Source organism: Coregonus lavaretus (genome assembly GCF_964263955.1).
Source record: "Coregonus lavaretus genome assembly, chromosome: 1".
NCBI classification, from domain to species: Eukaryota; Metazoa; Chordata; class Actinopteri; order Salmoniformes; family Salmonidae; genus Coregonus; species Coregonus lavaretus.
This window is the reverse complement of record NC_139988.1, coordinates 31,019,844-31,039,006: the sequence shown is the minus strand read 5'-3', so window position 1 is coordinate 31,039,006 and position 19,163 is coordinate 31,019,844. Positions and strand designations below refer to the sequence as shown.

General features: G+C 45.3%; 1 protein-coding gene across 1 annotated transcript; it reads right to left on the bottom strand.

Annotated features, from left to right (window-relative positions):
- Positions 1 to 141: 141 nt before the first annotated feature.
- LOC311136814 (solute carrier family 22 member 7-like) lies at positions 142 to 17,881 on the bottom strand (the record flags this gene model as incomplete). Its single annotated transcript, XM_084171100.1, has 10 exons — positions 142 to 223; positions 599 to 811; positions 899 to 1,007; positions 1,916 to 2,130; positions 2,426 to 2,535; positions 4,556 to 4,679; positions 4,770 to 4,938; positions 5,097 to 5,251; positions 17,090 to 17,193; positions 17,504 to 17,881. The coding sequence occupies 10 exons, from the start codon at positions 17,879 to 17,881 to the stop codon at positions 142 to 144; spliced, it is 1,659 nt and encodes a 552-aa protein (XP_084027226.1).
- Positions 17,882 to 19,163: the final 1,282 nt, after the last annotated feature.

The following is a 19,163-nucleotide window of genomic DNA, read 5'->3' as shown; positions in this document are numbered from 1 at the left end:
ATACAAGAGAAGCATATTTTATTCCTCATATACAAATTATAGTGCTAGGTTTGAATGTTGTTTTTGATGTGGAACTTGAAAAATTGTTGTTGGTGCACATTTCGGCATATAAAAAATATATACAGAAAGACTGTCTTAGTATCAATTTTCCATCTCATTGTTGGCCTTTGATTTTAGAGGGATTTCTGTTGTTTCCACAACTTGGGATCCAGCCAAACTCTTCCTAGAATGGTACATTAAAAAAGAAATAAACACATAATCATTGATAAAACACTTACTATGATATTCATAATCATCAATAACCATGTTTGCAAAGAATTTACAGATTACACCCAAAATGCTTGCTTGAGAAATTGTGGTTTGCTAGGTTTATAGGCTAGCATTTTAGAATTTTAGCAACTAGGCAATGGCGGAGCGATTTCTGCATATTTCGCCTTTAATAGGCGCATTACATTTACATTTACATTTTAGTCATTTATTAGACGCTCTTATCCAGAGCGACTTACAGTTAATTGTCATCTGTCTAGTGCACTGCTCTTTAACGCACATTGGATTGAATCCCAACCTAAGTGTCTATATCACAGAGGCTATATCGTACCCTGTCTGCCCGTCCTCAATGTCCTGGATGGTCTCTGGTAGACAGCGGCCCCGTGTCTCAGGCAGCATCCTGGCCACCAGGCTAGCCAGCAGGGCTATGGAGCAGAGAAGGACCTGGGGAAGGTCCCTCCACACCTCATCCAGCAGCAGGATGAGAGGGGCCAGAGACACTCCCAGACGACCCATGGACGAGTTGTAGCCCATGCCGTTCTGCCTGAGAGACAGAGAGAGAAAGATACAGAACACACATTTTGACCTGTCTTTAGTTACACTTTAAATCGGAGACAGAGGTGTGATTTACCTGACCACAGTAGGGAACAGCTCAGAGCTGTATAACACGATGGTTGTGAAGGATGCTGCCGAGCAACCCTTCCCCAGCACCGCCACCACCGTCCTTAAAACAGACATGTCTGAAAGGGAGGAGAGGAACGACATGACCTTTCCTTTAAGTCAAAGTTACCCACCATATTTAAATATTTAGGATGAGTTCATGAATAACTGAAACAGACTGGAACACACCCCAGCAGAACTAGATGACAACTCCTGTAGAGATGTGATAATAACTCCTGTAGAGATGTGATAATAACTCCTGTAGAGATGTGATAATAACTCCTGTAGAGATGTGATAATAACTCCTGTAGAGATGTGATAATAACTCCTGTAGAGATGTGATAATAACTCCTGTAGAGATGTGATAACTCCTGTAGTGATGTGATAACTCCTGTAGAGATGTGATAATAACTCCTGTAGAGATGTGATAATAACTCCTGTAGAGATGTGATAACTCCTGTAGTGATGTGATAACTCCTGTAGAGATGTGATAATAACTCCTGTAGTGATGTGATAACTCCTGTAGAGATGTGATAACTCCTGTAGTGATGTGATAACTCCTGTAGAGATGTGATAATAACTCCTGTAGTGATGTGATAACTCCTGTAGAGATGTGATAACTCCTGTAGTGATGTGATAACTCCTGTAGAGATGTGATAATAACTCCTGTAGTGATGTGATAACTCGTGTAGAGATGTGATAACTCCTGTAGAGATGTGATAATAACTCCTGTAGTGATGTGATAACTCCTGTAGAGATGTGATAATAACTCCTGTAGTGATGTGATAACTTGTGTAGAGATGTGATAACTCCTGTAGAGATGTGATAATAACTCCTGTAGAGATGTGATAACTCCTGTAGAGTTATCATCTAGTACTGCCAGGGTTTGTTCCAACTCCAGTATTAGATGACAACTCCTATACATTATAAGATGATGTCTCCTGGACTGGAATTGCCCGCCTCCCTGATAAAAACAAAAAGCACTCACCTCTGGGTAGGAAAATGTTAATAGTGAGACAGATTCCAGCTCCTAGCAGAGATCCTACTTCAGTGTTTCTCCTGCCCACCTTATCCAGAAGGTAGTACACTGCTAGTTTGGCTGGCAGCTCTATGGCACCATATACAAACTGGGTTAGATATATGTTGAGCCCAAATCCAGTGATGTTGAAGCTAATGCCATAATATGTTGAAGCCACACCATACCTTTGGGATGAGAAATCAGGTTGGCATTGTTGGTGTTGTTAAACTGTGTAGACTGATGTAATGTGTTTTGACATAGTTTGAGGTGAGCTAAAAGTCTAATTTAATGTTGAAATTACATTTCATGATATTATCTTATGTGGACATTAGATCAGAACATTCAAATGAAATGTTACCCAACTTGATAGCATCAATACATTTCTACATTATTCTTACATTATTATGTATAGCTAGACATGATGAACATGCATTTACTAAAGCAACTTGTATCAGATATCATGAGACCGGGGATACTCACCATACTATGCCTGTGAGTAGAGCCAGTCTCCTCATCTTTGGGGTTCTGACCAGGTCAAGGTAGGAGTAGGTTCTGTCTTTTCTCTCTGTCACAATGATACTGGACAGAGTCTGGTGGCGAGAAGAACAGAGGCGGATCAGTTGCTGAATCCCAAATCAACCCCTATACTTTATCTCCTCGACACTCCTGTAGATATGAAAAGATTGGATATATATAAGCAGTATGGGAAAAATCCCACCCAGGCTTTCAGAGGGAAAGTAACCAGGTCCTAGATCTGTTTGTGCTGTCTTGCCAACTCTGACCATAGGAGTTAGCAAGACAGTCCCTGTGCCCAAGAAGGCCAAAGTAACCTGTCTAAATTACTATCGCTCCGTAGCACTCACATCTGTAGCCATGAAATGCTTTGAAAGGAAGGTTATGGCTCACATCAACACCATCATCCCATACACACTGGACCCACTCCAATTCGCATACCATCCCAACAGATCCACAGATTACACAATCTCTATTGCGCTCCACACTGCCCTTTCCCACCTGGACAAAAGGAACACCTACGTGAGGATGCTGTTCATTGACTACAGCTCAGCGTTCAACACCATAGTGCCCTCCAAGATCATCACTAAACTAAGGACCCTGGGATTAAACACCTCCCTCTGCAACTGGATCTTGGACTTCCTGACAGGCTGCCCCCTGGTGATGGTAGGCAACAACACATCCGCCACGCTGACCCTCAACACAAGGCCCCTCAAGGGTGCGTGTTCAGTCCCCTCCTATACTCCATGTTCACCCACGACTGAGTGGCCGCGCATGACTCCCAACACCATCATTACGTTTGCAAATGACACACCGGTGGTAGGCCTGATCACCGACGACAATGAGATAGCTAATAGGGAGGAGGTCAGAGACCTGGCTGTATGGTGCCAGGACATCAACATCTCCCTCAACGTCAGCAAGACAAAGGAGCTGATCGTGGAATGCAGGAAACGGAGGGCCGAGCACGCCCCCATTCACATCGACAGGGCTGTACTGGAGCGGATCAAGAGCTTCAAGTTCCTCAGTGTCCACATCACCAAGGACCTATCATGATCCAAACACACCAACACAGTCGTGAAGAGGGTACGACAATACCTCTTCCCCTTCAGGAGGCTGGGAAGATTTGGCATGGGCCCTCAGATCCTCAAAATGTTCTACAGCTGCATCATTGAGAGCATCTTGACTGGCTGCATCACCACTTGGTATGGCAACTGCTTGGCATCCGACCGCAAGGCGCTACAGAGGGTAGTGCGTACGACCCAGTACATCACTGGGACCGAGCTCCCTGCCATCCAGGACCTCTGTACCAGGCAGTGTCAGAGGAAGGCCCTAAAAATTGTCAACGACTCCACCCAAGTCTTAGACTGTTCTCTCTGCTACCACATTGCAAGTGGTACCAGAGCACCAAGTCTGGGACCAAAAGGCTCCTGAACAGCTTCTACTCCCAAGCCATAAGACTGCTGAACAGTTAATCAAATGGCTACCCGGACTATTTTGCATTCACCCCCTTTTTTTTTGTTGCACTGACTCTCTCACACTGGCTCTATGCACAATCACTGGACTCAACCCACACATATTACACTGACACTCCAACACACACACACACTACATACGCTCACACACACAAAACACACACACACACACACACATCCATATTGACGCCACACACACACACACTCTTTCGCAATCTTTCACTCTTCACACACGCTGCTTCTACTCTGTTTATTATCTATCCTGATTGCCTCACTTTTACCCCTACCTACATGTACATATTACCTCAATCACCTCAACTACCTCGTACCCCCAGCACATTGACTCGGTATCCCTGTATATACTGTAGCTTTGTTATTATTTTATTGTGTTAATATTTCCATTTTTATTTTCTAATTTTCATACTTTTTAACTCAGCATTGTTGGGAAAGTGCTTGTAAGTAAGCCTTTCACGGTAAAATCTACACCTGGTGTACTCAGAGCATGTGACAAATAACATTTGATTTGATTTGAGCACAAACAGATCTGTAACCAGGCTAGAAGGAAAGGTGAAAGAATCAGATGAACCATATTGCTTAAACTTATCCTATCCTGGCATTCCCTTACCTCTGGTGTAATTTTGGATGCAAACTCCTCCTTCTGGTTCATCTGGGCACATTGTTGCAAATAAAAGTTTGCTTTCTCAAACTTCCCATTGGCTATGAGCCACCTGGCTGACTCAGGAATCCACCTATTGGAGGAGGTAAAGATGTTATTCACAATATCACAGCAACTGTTAACTGTCCATTCATTTGTTTGTCAGTCCCTCCCTCCCTCTGACCTCCATGTGAGTATGGCCAGGGCGAGAGGTGAGGTGACCACTATGGTCAGCTGTCTCCAGTCGTTCACACAATAGGCTATGGCTGGAATCATGGAGTTACCAAACGTCCAGGACAGGCTGTCAATCACTCCCACTAATTTTCTGTGCTCAATGTCCACCCACTCCACACCTGAGGGCAACACAACGCAACACCAGATGAGACAAGGATAGTCTCTGGGACACCACGTTGGTTGTCTGTATTCGTCTAGTGGTGGGTGGGCTTCATATTTGAGTGTGTGTGTGTGTGTGTGTGTGCTTGGGTGTGTGCAAGTGTGTGTGTATAATCACTGAGTACTGATGAGACGATGACGATGCCAGTGATGCCGAACCCAGTGAAGAACCTGAGCACAGCAAACATGATGAAGGAGGTGGAGAAAGCACTGGCAATACCAAACAGCATGCCAGAGATATAGGACACCAGGAGCATGGTCTTCCTACCAAACCTAGAGAAAAAAGACAACATGTGAAGATAAAGTGAACAGAAAAATATCTACTTACATTAAGTAGCCTTGTCCAAGCTAGAACAGCCCATATGGCAGGGGCCTATTTCCTGTTTCTGTAGTGTGAGGCAGCTCCCCTCTTTCAATTAGAAATGTAAAAGCTTATGTAGAGAGAATAGAAATACAAAATTCCCCTTAATTTAATCGATTTAAAAAGATTAAAGGCCAAATGCAGCCGTTTTTATCTCAATATCAAATTGTCAGTCTCTCTTGGATCAAAGTAGAGGAGAGATTGACTGCATCAATTTTGGTTTTAGTGAGAAATATTAATGTGGTGAAGAAGCTCTGACAGACAAACTTACCCCACCAGACATGCCACCAGGTGTCCCTTCACAGTCCCCAAATCCATAATTAATTCAAGGCAACGCACAGTATTATATAGATGGAACTCCCTTCCATCTCAAATTACTCAAGCAAACAGCAAAATTGTAATAAAAACCTCATAGCACAATACCTATCTTACCTAAATAAGTCATAGGCATATGTATACTGATGTACACTACCAGACAACAGATTTAGAACACCTACTCATTCAAGGGTTTTTCTTAATTTTTACTATTTTCTACATTGTAGAATAATAGTGAAGACATCAAAACTATGAAATAACACATATGGAATCATGTAGTAACCAAAAAAGTGTTAAACAAATCAAAATATATTTTATATTTGAGATTCTTCAAATAGCCACCCTTTGCCTTGATGACAGCTTTGCACACTCTTGGCATTCTCTCAACCAGCTTCATGAGGTAGTCACCTGGAATGCAGAAGATAGCCCTATTTGGTAAAAGACCAAGTTCATATTATGGCAAGAACAGCTCAAATAAGCAAAGAGAAATTACAGTCCATCATTACTTTAAGACATGAAGGTCAGTCAATACGGAAAATTTCAAGAACTTTTAAAGTTTCTTCAAGTGCATTCGCAAAAACCATCAAGTGCTATGATGAAACTGGCTCTCATGAGGACCGCCAAAGGAATGGAAGACCCAGAGTTACCTCTGCTGCAGAGGATAAGTTCATTAGAATTACCAGCCTCAGAAATTGCAGCCCAAATAAATGCTTCACAGAGCTCAAGTAACAGACACAACTCAACATCAACTGTTCAGAGGAGACTGTGTGAATAAGGCCTTCATGGTCGAATTGCTGCAAAGAAACCACTACTAAAGGACACCAATAAGAAGAAGAGACTTGCTTGGGCCATGAAACATGAGCAATGGATATTAGACTGGTGGAAATGTGTCCTTTGGTCTGGAGTCCAAATTGGAGATTTTTGATTCAACCGCCGTGTCTTTTTATTTATTGAATTTGTTTTACTTTTTTTGTGGGGGGGATCAGCTTTAATGTTGCTGATAGATTGTAACTTCCATCAATGTAATTGTCTGCATCACTTCCAATCCCCCATATGTTTTGTTTTCTCGCAAATATATATATATATATATATATATATATATATATATATATATACACACACATATACATACATACACATACATATACACATACATACATATACATACATACACATACATATACACATACATACAGTACATACAGTACATTTAACCGCCGTGTCTTTGTGAGATGCGTTGTGGGTGAACGGATGATCTCTGCATGTGTATTTCCCACCATAAAGCATGGAAGAGGAGGTGTTATGGTGTGGGGGTGCTTTGCTGGTGACACTGTCTATGATTTATTTAGAATTCAAGGCACACTTAACCAGCATGACTACCACAGCATTCTGCAGCGATACGCCATCCCATCTGGTTTGGGCTTCGTGGGACTATCATTTGTTTTTCAACAGGACAATGACCCAACACACCTCCAGGCTGTGTAAGGGCTATTTTACCAAGAAGGAGAGTGAAGGAGTGCTGCATCAGATGACCTGGCCTCCACAATCCCCCGACGTCAACCAAATTACATTTACATTTACATTTACGTCATTTAGCAGACGCTCTTATCCAGAGCGACTTACAAATTGGTGCATTCACCATATAGCCAATGGGATAACCACTTTACAATATACAGTGGGGAGAACAAGTTTTTGATACACTGCCAATTTTGCAGGTTTTCCTACTTACAAAGCATGTAGAGGTCTGTAATTTTTATCATAGGTACACTTCAACTGTGAGAGACGGAATCTAAAACAAAAATCCAGAAAATCACATTGTATGATTTTTAAGTAATTAATTTGCATTTTATTGCATGACATAAGTATTTGATCACCTACCAACCAGTAAGAATTCCGGCTCTCACAGACCTGTTAGTTTTTCTTTAAGAAGCCCTCCTGTTCTCCACTCATTACCTGTATTAACTGCACCTGTTTGAACTCGTTACCTGTATAAAAGACACCTGTCCACACACTCAATCAAACAGACTCCAACCTCTCCACAATGGCAAAGACCAGAGCGCTGTGTAAGGACATCAGGGTTAAAATTGTAGACCTGCACAAGGCTGGGATGGGCTACAGGACAATAGGCAAGCAGCTTGGTGAGAAGGCAACAACTGTTGGCGCAATTATTAGAAAATGGAAGAAGTTCAAGATGACGGTCAATCATCCTCGGTCTGGGGCTCCATGCAAGATCTCACCTCGTGGGGCATCAATGATCATGAGGAAGGTGAGGGATCAGCCCAGAACTACACGGCAGGACCTGGTCAATGACCTGAAGAGAGCTGGGACCACAGTCTCAAAGAAAACCATTAGTAACACACTACGCCGTCATGGATTAAAAATCCTGCAGCGCACGCAAGGTCCCCCTGCTCAAGCCAGCGCATGTCCAGGCCCGTCTGAAGTTTGCCAATGACCATCTGGATGATCCAGAGGAGGAATGGGAGAAGTTCATGTGGTCTGATGAGACAAAAATAGAGCTTTTTGGTCTAAACTCCACTCGCCGTGTTTGGAGGAAGAAGAAGGATGAGTACAACCCCAAGAACACCATCCCAACCGTGAAGCATGGAGTTGGAAAAATCATTCTTTGGGGATGCTTTTCTGCAAAGGGGACAGGACGACTGCACCGTATTGAGGGGAGGATGGAAGGGGCCATGTATCGCGAGTTCTTGGCCAACAACCTCCTTCCCTCAGTAAGAGCATTGAAGATGGGTTGTGGCTGGGTCTTCCAGCATGACAACGACCCGAAACACACAGCCAGGGCAATTATTATTATATTATTAACTAAGGAGTGGCTCCGTAAGAAGCATCTCAAAGTCCTGGAGTGGCCTAGCCAGTCTCCAGACCTGAACCCAATAGAAAATCTTTGGAGGGAGCTGAAAGTCCGTATTGCCCAGCGACAGCCCCGAAACCTGAAGGATCTGGAGAAGGTCTGTATGGAGGAGTGGGCCAAAATCCCTGCTGCAGTGTGTGCAAACCTGGTCAAGACCTACAGGAAACGTATTACATTTACATTTTACATTTTAGTCATTTAGCAGACGCTCTTATCCAGAGCGACTTACAGTTAGTGAATACATATTTCTTTTTTTTTCTTTTTATACTGGCCCCCCGTGGGAATCGAACCCACAACCCTGGCGTTGCAAACGCCATTCTCTATCAACTGAGCTACATCCCTGCCGGCCATTCCCTCCCCTACCCTGGACGACGCTGGGCCAATTGTGTGCCGCCCATGAGTCTCCCGGTCGCGGCCGGCTGCGACAGAGCCTGGATTCGAACCAGGATCTCTAGTGGCACAGTTAGCACTGCGATGCAGTGCCTTAGACCACTGCGCCACTCAGGAGTACGATCTCTGTAATCGCAAACAAAGGTTTCTGTACCAAATATTAAGTTCTGCTTTTCTGATGTATCAAATACTTATGTCATGCAATAAAATGCAAATTAATTACTTAAAAATCATACAATGTGATTTTCTGGATTTTTGTTTTAGATTCCGTCTCTCACAGTTGAAGTGTACCTATGATAAAAAATTACAGACCTCTACATGCTTTGTAAGTAGGAAAACCTGCAAAATCGGCAGTGTATCAAATACTTGTTCTCCCCACTGTATATATCTATATATTTTTTATATTTTTTATTTTAAATTATTTAATTATTATTATTATTATTATTATTATTATTATTATTATTTTTTTTATTATTATTTTTTTTTGGGGGGGTAGAAGGATTACTTTATCCTATCCCAGGTATTCCTTAAAGAGGTGGGGTTTCAAGTGTCTCCGGAAGGTGGTGAGTGACTCCGCTGTCCTGGCATCGTGAGGGAGCTTGTTCCACCATTGGGGTGCCAGAGCAGCGAACAGTTTTGACTGGGCTGAGTGGGAACTGTGCTTCCGCAGAGGTAGGGGGGCCAGGCGGCCAGAGGTGGATGAACGCAATGCCCTCGTTTGGGTGTAGGGACTGATCAGAGCCTGAAGGTACGGAGGTGCCGTTCCCCTCACAGCTCCGTAGGCAAACACCATGGCCTTGTAGCAGATGCAAGCTTCAACTGGAAGCCAGTGGAATGTGCGGAGGAGCGGGGTGACGTGAGATAACTTGGGAAGGTTGAACACCAGACGGGCTGCGGCATTCTGGATGAGTTGTAGGGGATTAATGGCACAGGCAGGGAGCCCAGCCAACAGCGAGTTGCAGTAATCCAGATGGGAGATGACATGTGCCTGGATTAGGACCTGTGCCGCTTCTTGCATTCCAGGTGAAGCTGGTTGAGAGAATGCCAAGAGTGTGCAAAGCTGTCGTCAAGGCAAAGGTGGCTATTTGAAGAATCTCAAATATAAATATATTTTGATTTGTTTAACACTTTTTTGATTACTACATGATTCCATGTGTTATTTCATAGTTTTGATGTCTTCACTATTATTCTACAATGTAGAAAATAGTAAAAATAAAGAAAAACCCTTGAATGAGTAGGTGTTCTAAAACTTTTGACCTGTAGTGTATGTATGTGTGTTACTGCTAGATGCTACTGAATGTAAATGGAATATATGAAAATGGAAATGTAATATATTAATGTATTTGGATGTAGGCATAGAGTAATGGGTCTCTCTGTTTCTCTCATTGTTGTGTTAGAACCAAAAAAGGACCTACTATTGTCCTTATTTTAAATTTGTGTAGTTCAGTCCTTGAGCTGTTCCTGTCTATTGATGTTCTGTATTATGTCATGTTTTATGTTTTGTGTGGACCCCAGGAAGAGTAGCTGCTGGTTCAGCAATAGCTAATTGGGACATAGCCAAGGGAAGATGTTTGCAGGTGGGGGTGCTGCGAATTCTAAAACAATATTTATCCTTGCGCTGCAGATGGCTGTATTGGTCCGCTAATACAGAAGTAGTAAATGCCCAATGCACTACTTTTGTGAGAAAAAAAAAGCTTCCCGAGCTGCAGAGGGCTACATCGGTCCGCTAATACAGGAAAGGCCGGCCCGCTCATTAGGCAGCATTAAGCGGCAGCCTATGGCGGCAGATTGAAGAGGGCGGCATTTTCTGAGCTAAACTGACCAAGACACACCTCCAACAACACATAAAACCTCACATAATTCTTCCCAAAAACAATGACAATTTCTCTCAACCAGTGGCATATGGGCTTTTTAGGTGAGCGCTGATGCTGCCCTGTAATAAGCAGTGCCCGCTTTGTCAAAGGCAGGGGCGCAAAGTATTTCGCTTGTCCATTCCCAGCGCGCCTCTCCTGGGTGCTGTTGGAGAGATGCATCGATGCCACGCTCCACAAACGTTCCGTCAAAAAAGTATCTAACATAAATTATGTAGCAGATATAGTATATGGTAGAAAGAGTATGTAGCCTTTTCTGTAGCCTTCAGGCTAGAGAAAACTGTGACACTCTGGCTCCAGGACTTTTGTATTTGAGCCAGGGTGTATTGTGTTTTGTTGGGTTTTGGGTGATTTTCTATGGTTGCATTTCTGTCACGTTTATTTCTAGGTTTGGTCATTGACTCCCAATCGGAGGTAACGAGTGTCAGCTGTCGGCTCGTTATCTCTGATTGGGAGCCATATTTATACTGTGTGTTTTCTCTTGGGTGTTGTGGGTTTTTGTTCCAGGTTCAGTATTTTGTCACTGTTGGACTTCACTTTCGTCTTTTGTTTTGTATTGACGTGCTTGTCTAATTAAAGTCATCATGTTCACTCGCAACGCTGCGCCTTGGTCTCCTGTTTTAGACGATCGTGACAGAAAAACCCACCATAAAAGGACCAAGCAGCGTGTCAAGCGGCAACAGGATTTATGGACGCCTATCAAGGATTCATGGACTTGGGAGGAGATTCTGGATGGAAAGGGTCCTTGGGCACAACCGGGAGAATATCGCCGCCCTCGTGAAGAGCTGGAGGCAGCTAAAGCCGAGAGGAGGTGGTATGAGGAGGCAGCACGGAGTCGAGGCTGGAAGCCCGTGGGTACTACCCAAAAATTTCTTGGGGGGGGGCTAAAAGGGAGTGTGGCGAAGTCAGGTAGGAGACCTGCGCCTACTCCCTGGACTTACCGTGGAGAGCGAGAGTACGGGCAGACACCGTGTTACGCAGTAGAGCGCATGGTGTCTCCTGTACGCAGGCATAGCCCGGTTCGACACATTCCAGCTCCACGTATCGGCCGGGCTAGATTGAGCATTGAGCCGGATGTCATGAAGCCGGCCCAACGCATCAGGCCACCAGTGCGTCTTCTCGGGCCGGCGTACATGGCACCAGCCTTATGCATGGTGTTCCCGGTTCGCCCTCATAGGCCGGTGCGGGTTATTCCACCTCCCCGTACTGGTCGGGCGACGGGGAGCATCAACCCGGGTAAGGTTGGGCAGGCTCAGTGCTCAAGGGAGCCAGTAAGCCTGCACGGTCCGGTATTTCCGGCGCCACCTCCCCGCTCCAGCCCAGTACCACCAGTGCCTACACCACGCACCAAGCCTCCTGTGTGTTCCCCGAGTCCTGTGCGTCCTGTTGCTGCTCTCCGCACTAGGCGTTATGTGAGTCCCCAGGGTCCAGCATGCCCTGTTCCGGCTCTCCGCACTAGGCCTTATGTGCGTCCCCAGGGTCCAGCATGCCCTGTTCCTTCTCCCCGCACTAGGCGTTATGTGAGTCCCCAGGGTCCAGCATGCCCTGTTCCGGCTCTCCGCACTAGGCGTTATGTGAGTCCCCAGGGTCCAGCATGCCCTGTTCCGGCTCTCCGCACTAGGCGTTATGTGAGTCCCCAGGGTCCAGCATGCCCTGTTCCGGCTCTCCGCACTAGGCGTTATGTGAGTCCCCAGGGTCCAGCATGCCCTGTTCCGGCTCTCCGCACTAGGCGTTATGTGCGTTCCCAGGGTCCAGCATGCCCTGTTGCTTCTCCCCGCACTAGCCCTGAGATGCGCGTCCTCAGCCCGGTACCTCCAGTTCCGGCACCACGCTTCAGGCCTACGGTGCGCCTCAGACGGCCAGAGTCTGCCGTCTGCCCAACGGGGCCTGAACTGCCCGTCTGCCCAAAGGCGCTTAAGCCGCCCGTCTGCCATGAGCCGTCAGAGCCGTCCGCCAGACCGGAGCCGCTAGAGCCTTCTGCCAGACAGGATCAGCCAGAGCCTTCCGCCAGACAGGATCAGCCAGAGCCTTCTGCCAGACAGGATCAGCCAGAGCCTTCTGCCAGACAGGATCAGCCAGAGCCTTCCGCCAGACAGGATCAGCCAGAGCCTTCCGCCAGACAGGATCAGCCAGAGCCTTCTGCCAGACAGGATCAGCCAGAGCCTTCTGCCAGACAGGATCAGCCAGAGCCTTCTGCCAGACAGGATCAGCCAGAGCCTTCTGCCAGACAGGATCAGCCAGAGCCTTCCGCCAGACAGGATCAGCCAGAGCCTTCCGCCAGCCATGAGCAGCCAGATCCGTCAGCCGGCCATGAGCAGCCAGATCCGTCAGCCGGCCATGAGCAGCCAGATCCTTCAGCCAGCCATGAGCAGCCAGATCCGTCGGCCAGCCATGAGCAGCCAGATCCGTCGGCCAGCCATGAGCAGCCAGATCCGTCAGCCAGCCATGAGCAGCCAGATCCTTCAGCCAGCCATGAGCCGTCCAGCCAGGATCCGCCAGAGCCGTCCAGCCAGGATCCGCCAGAGCCAGCCAGCCAGGATCCGCCATTGAGTCCGGTGCTGTCCCTTAGCCCGGTGCTGCCCCTTATCCTGGTGCTGCCCCTTAGTCCGGTACTGCCCCTTAGTCCGGTGCTGCCCTTTAGTCCGGTGCCGCCCCTTAATCCAGTGGGGTTTAGTTGGGGGGTGGTCATGTGGAGGAGGCTACGGAGGCGGGTAGTGACTAAGGTGGGGTGGGGACCACGACCAGGGCCAGAACCGCCACCGTGGACAGACGCCCACCCAGACCCTCCCCTAGACTGTATGCTGGTGCGCCCGGAGTTCGCACCTTTAGGGGGGGGTACTGTGACACTCTGGCTCCAGGACTTTTGTATTTGAGCCAGGGTGTATTGTGTTTTGTTGGGTTTTGGGTGATTTTCTATGGTTGCATTTCTGTCACGTTTATTTCTAGGTTTGGTCATTGACTCCCAATCGGAGGTAACGAGTGTCAGCTGTCGGCTCGTTATCTCTGATTGGGAGCCATATTTATACTGTGTGTTTTCTCTTGGGTGTTGTGGGTTTTTGTTCCAGGTTCAGTATTTTGTCACTGTTGGACTTCACTTTCGTCTTTTGTTTTGTATTGACGTGCTTGTCTAATTAAAGTCATCATGTTCACTCGCAACGCTGCGCCTTGGTCTCCTGTTTTAGACGATCGTGACAAAAACATGTATAAGTAATGAGACAGACACTTATTTCATCATGCAGGTTTCTCCGATCAAATAGCCTAACCTAAATCCCAATCAAATAAAACATGTGTTGACATGTTAACAAACAACATATCCTAAAAACAGTACAGGCCAAAGTAAAATGGACAATATGGAATGGATAATCAGGCTACTCACAACTGCTGTCCAGGAGTTTCACCCCTTGGGCTAAATTGTCATGATCAGTGGATTCAAGTTTGTATCTATAGCGCAAAATAAAATACTAATCAATTTCCCGCTGTGTAAACACATTGCAAATAAACTCAGGATAACTCCTGATAAAGTTGGGTTGCTGGTATTCAGAGCTTAAATAGCCAAATTGATTAGTCACAGGAATCAGGACTAATAAAGCCAATGGAAAAGCCTGTTTTAGAAACGGTGGGACTAAGACATGGATGGGCATTCATAAAATTCCATTGCATGATGACACTGTAGGCGACACCCCAGTAAGCACGGACCGACGCCGATGTCTTTTGGACATCTTTTTTTGGTCCTGTCCAGACCAGCAATCTTTTTTTGGTCCATTCCAGACCGGCCTTGATTTCCACGTCCACGGTTGTTGGTTTTTGGTCCGGTCTGAACCAGCCTTGATTTTGCTCAACCGTAGATGCCTATGTTTGGTTCAGATTTGGTGTGGTCCCAACCGGCCTTGATATCTGGAAAATACATATTTTCACCTTTCATTCAGAATATAAATTGAACCTAACTTCAACGTCTGGAAAATACGGATTTTAGACATATTTTCAACGATATTTTGCTTACTGGGAGTATTCTAGTTTTGTAGGGGCTATATGTTTGTCTCGCCTAGGGCAGCAGAATGGCCAGGACCAGCTCTGAATACAGGAGCAGGAAAGGCCCAGTGCACTACTTTTGTGAAAAAAAGTTTCCTGCAGCTGAAGGCGGCTATATCGGTCCGCTAATACAGGAGTTGTAAAGGCCCAGTAAAAAATTAATAATAATAATAATAAATAAATAAATATTCAAATTTTTCAGGGGGTGCTGCAGCACCCTCAGAACCCCTACTTCCCGTGGCAATGAATGGGTATCCTAATAAAATATTAAAAACTAAATAATTTCTGGGTAACAATTAAGTACCTTATAACAGTTTTCCATTAAAATGGTCAAAAAGAATCAGAAATAACTTTTTAGAAAAAAACTACTTCTCAAGCAATAATTTTGCTATGATGTCTGGGAGTGGTCTGAGTGGGGAGGGGAAAACTTTTATAGGTTTGGAATTCTCTTTGTTATGGGTAAATTAACAAATGTACCACTGGTGTTGTCAACAGGCAAGCCAAAACTCCAACCCATGCAAAACCTGCTGATTAGAAGGTCCTGTGTAGATTGTATTTTCAACCAGCAACTACACTATATACACAAAAGTATGTGGACACCCCTTCAAATTAGTGGAATCGGCTATTTCAGCCACACCCGTTGCTGACAGTTGTATAAAATCGAGCATACAGCCATGCCATCGCCATAGACAAACATTGGCAGTAGAATGGCCTTACTGAAGAGCTCAGTGAATTTCAACGTGGCACCGTCTTAGGATGCCACCTTTCCAACAAGTGAGTTCATTAAATTTCTGCCCTGATAGATCTGCCCCGGTCAACTGTCTAGGAGCAACAGCGGCTCAGCCATGAAATCCTAGGCTACACAAGCTCACAGAACGGGACCACTGAGTGCTGAAGCGCAAAAATCGTCTGTCCTCGGTTGCAACACTCATTACCGAGTTCCAAACTGCCTCTGGAAGCAACGTCAGCACAAGAACTGTTCGTCGGGAGCTTCATGAAATGGGTTTCCATGGCTGAGCAGCCGCACGCAAGGCTAAGATCACCATGCGCAATGCCAAGCGTCAGCTGGAGTGGTGTAAAGCTCGCCGCCATTGGACTCTGGAGCAGTGGAAACGTGTTCTCTGGAGTGATGAATCACGCTTCACCATCTGGCAGTCTGACGGACGAATCTAGGTTTGGCGGGTGCCAGGAGAACGCAATCTGCCCCAATGCATAGTGCCAACTGTAAAGTTTAGTGGAGGAGGAATAATGGTCTGGGGCTGTTTTTCATGGTTCGGGCTAGGCCCCTTAGTTCTAGTGAAGGGAAATCTTAACACTACAGCATGCAATGACATTCTAGACAATTATGTGCTTCCAACTTTGTGGCAACAGTTTGGGGAAGGCCCTTTCTTGTTTCAGCTTGACAATGCCCCTGTGCACAAAGCGAGGTCCATACAGAAATAGTTTGAAGAACCCAGAGCCCAGAGCCCAGAGCCCTGGCCTCAACCGCATTGAACAGCTTTGGAACGCCGACTATGAGCCAGGCCTAATCGCCCAACATCAGTGCCCGACCTCACTAATGCTCTTCTGGCTGAATGGTAGCAAGTCCCAGCAGCAATGTTCCAACATCTAGTGGAAAGCCTTCCCAGAAGAGTGGAGGCTTTTATAGCAGCAAAGAGTCGACCAACTCCATATTAATGCCCATGATTTTGGAATAAAATGTTAGACGATCATACTTTTGGTCATGTAGTGTAATCAGGAAATAACACATATACATTTTTCTCACACTTTTACAGTGTTAGTTTAATCAGCTGTTGTACAATATGATACAAAGCACAGGAAAAAACAAATTGACACTGCACTGGGCCTTTCACAGCTTAACAACTTTTCTCTTTCCATTCAGAGACAGTCTACTTCATGGTTTTAGGTCATCTTGGAAATCCAGAACTAAAATCTCACGTAATTGCATCAGATGCTCGATTAAGTTCCGGGGAAAGACATGTTAGAAAATATCCTACAACGAGGAGTGGAAGCAGCGCGGTAGCCCCCCCCCCCCCCCCCCCCTTTCCAAGTTACGGGCAAGTCTATGGGCCAAAAGATACTAACACCTGTAAAATCAAGATTTGTCCAAATGCTCAGTGACGCATCAAGGGTTCCTCATTAATCATTGCATCCACACATTCTGTTGACAGACGCTACCATACCAGTTATGTTACCTGCGTCTGTACACGAGAGATTAGTTTTAAATTGACTCTAAAATCCACTGTCTGTGAATTAATAAATGATTGTTAACTTACCTGTCACTTAGACTACCAAAGGTCATTGCTCCGAACATCACGCCCATGAAGAAGATGGTGGCCGTCGCCTTATTTAGCCCTTTCTGGTCACACACCAAGTCCCACTGATGTGAGAGGTAGAAATAAGAATAAACAGACAACTCATTCAAGGTACAGTATAAATGAGAACGGCCTCTCTACTTACCTTTTGTGAAAGACTATCATTGAGTTGCTAGCACTGCAACAATATTCAAAGATGCATTCAATGAGATTTGTACTTACAAATAACACTTAATTTATATGCAACCATCTGTAGAGGTCGAAGAATGACATTCAATGAGTACAACATGACCTTTCATTCAATGAGACATTCATTGACTACATCATTACCTTTCGACTTGTATAGTCTAGTGACAAAGAGACAGAAAAGCATACCTCTGTAGCAAGAGTGGATTTGAAGGTGCTGTTGTCATATAACCATCCATTCTGGCAGGGGACTGTAGCTAGGTCACTGTCATTAGAGTTGGACAGGAGGTGGAACTGGGACTCTGGGAACATCTTACAGGAGCTTGGAGTCCCATCTTCCTGTACTGGAATACTGACAGTCAGTCTCTGCTCCTGGGTCAGATTCCCAAAGACGCCCTCATCATCCAGAGCGCTGAGATCACAGTGGTGAGAGGGTACGGCCGCTATAAAGTTACCCAGCATAAAGTGACATGGCAGGGTGAATCGAGCAATGAAGCTGATGATAATGATCATCATCTGGAACCGTCCAAATCCATTGATATCCGAGAGTAGGTGTTCAAACTTCATCTTCCACTTGGTCAAGATAGACTTCTTGTAATACTGAAAGCACAGCAATCACCCTCATTCACGTTCGTACTTTGGATCCAAGAAAATATATCATAATCTTTTACCTAAAGTCTAAAGGTTGTCTGTTGGTCCCACTGTCTCATTGTTAGTTAACCTTGCGAAATAGATCAATCTTTTACTGTGCAAAACTACATAAATAAACCACTTTTGCTTGTAAAAGAATGCCTAAATGTACATTAATTGGTGATGCATTGACAGCAAGGAGTTGCTTGAGCAACTAAAGAACATTCCACAATTTCAAAGTTTCCAGAATTCAATAATATGTTAACAATTCAAAAAGAGAATGGAACATGATGTCTGTGCTCTTCAAACTCCATTGCACATTGTCAAGCCAAACATACCATGACAATGAGTGACAAGTACTTGATAGCTGTCACGCCCTGGCTCTGGGGACTCTTAATTGTTGAGCCAGGGTGTGGATTTTCTATGTTTTGTTTGCTATGGTTTTCGTTCTAGATCGGTTAGATCTATGTTGGCCAGGGTGGTTCCCAATCAGAGGCAGCTGTAGCTCGTTGTCTCTGATTGGGACCCATACTTAGGCAGCCTGTTTTCACTAGTCATTGTGGGATCTTGTTCCGAAAGGTTTGTGTTAACCTAGGACTTCACGTTTCGTTTGTTGTTTTGTTAGGGTGGTGTACTTCAATAAAAGATGTACGTTTATCACGCTGCGCCTTGGTCCGCTTCATCTATCGACGACCGTGACAATAGCAGGATGGCACCAACAGACTCAGGCTTGTTCCCTCCCAAGTGTTTAGAAAAAAGGGAAATGAGACAAAGTCTAGATATGCTGAAACACGTCACAATGGTTATTTTGTTCTATTGAACGTGACACCACAATAAAGGTATTTAACTGCATGGAAATATAAATGCAGATGCTAAGCTACAGGACTGTTTTGCTAGCACAGACTGGAAAATGTTCCGGGATTCTTCAGATAGCATTGAGGAGTACACCACATCAGTCACTGGCTTCATCAATAAGTGCATCAATGATGTCGTCCCCACAGTGACCGTACGTACATACCCCAACCAGAAGCCATGGATTACAGGAAACATCCGCACTGAGCTAAAGGGTAGAGCTGCCGCTTTCAAGGAGCGGGACTCTAACCCGGACGCTTATAAGAAATCCCGCTATGCCCTCCGACGAACCATCAACCAGGCAAAGAGTCAATACAGGACTAAGATTGAATCGTACTACACCGGCTCTGACGCTCGTCGGATGTGG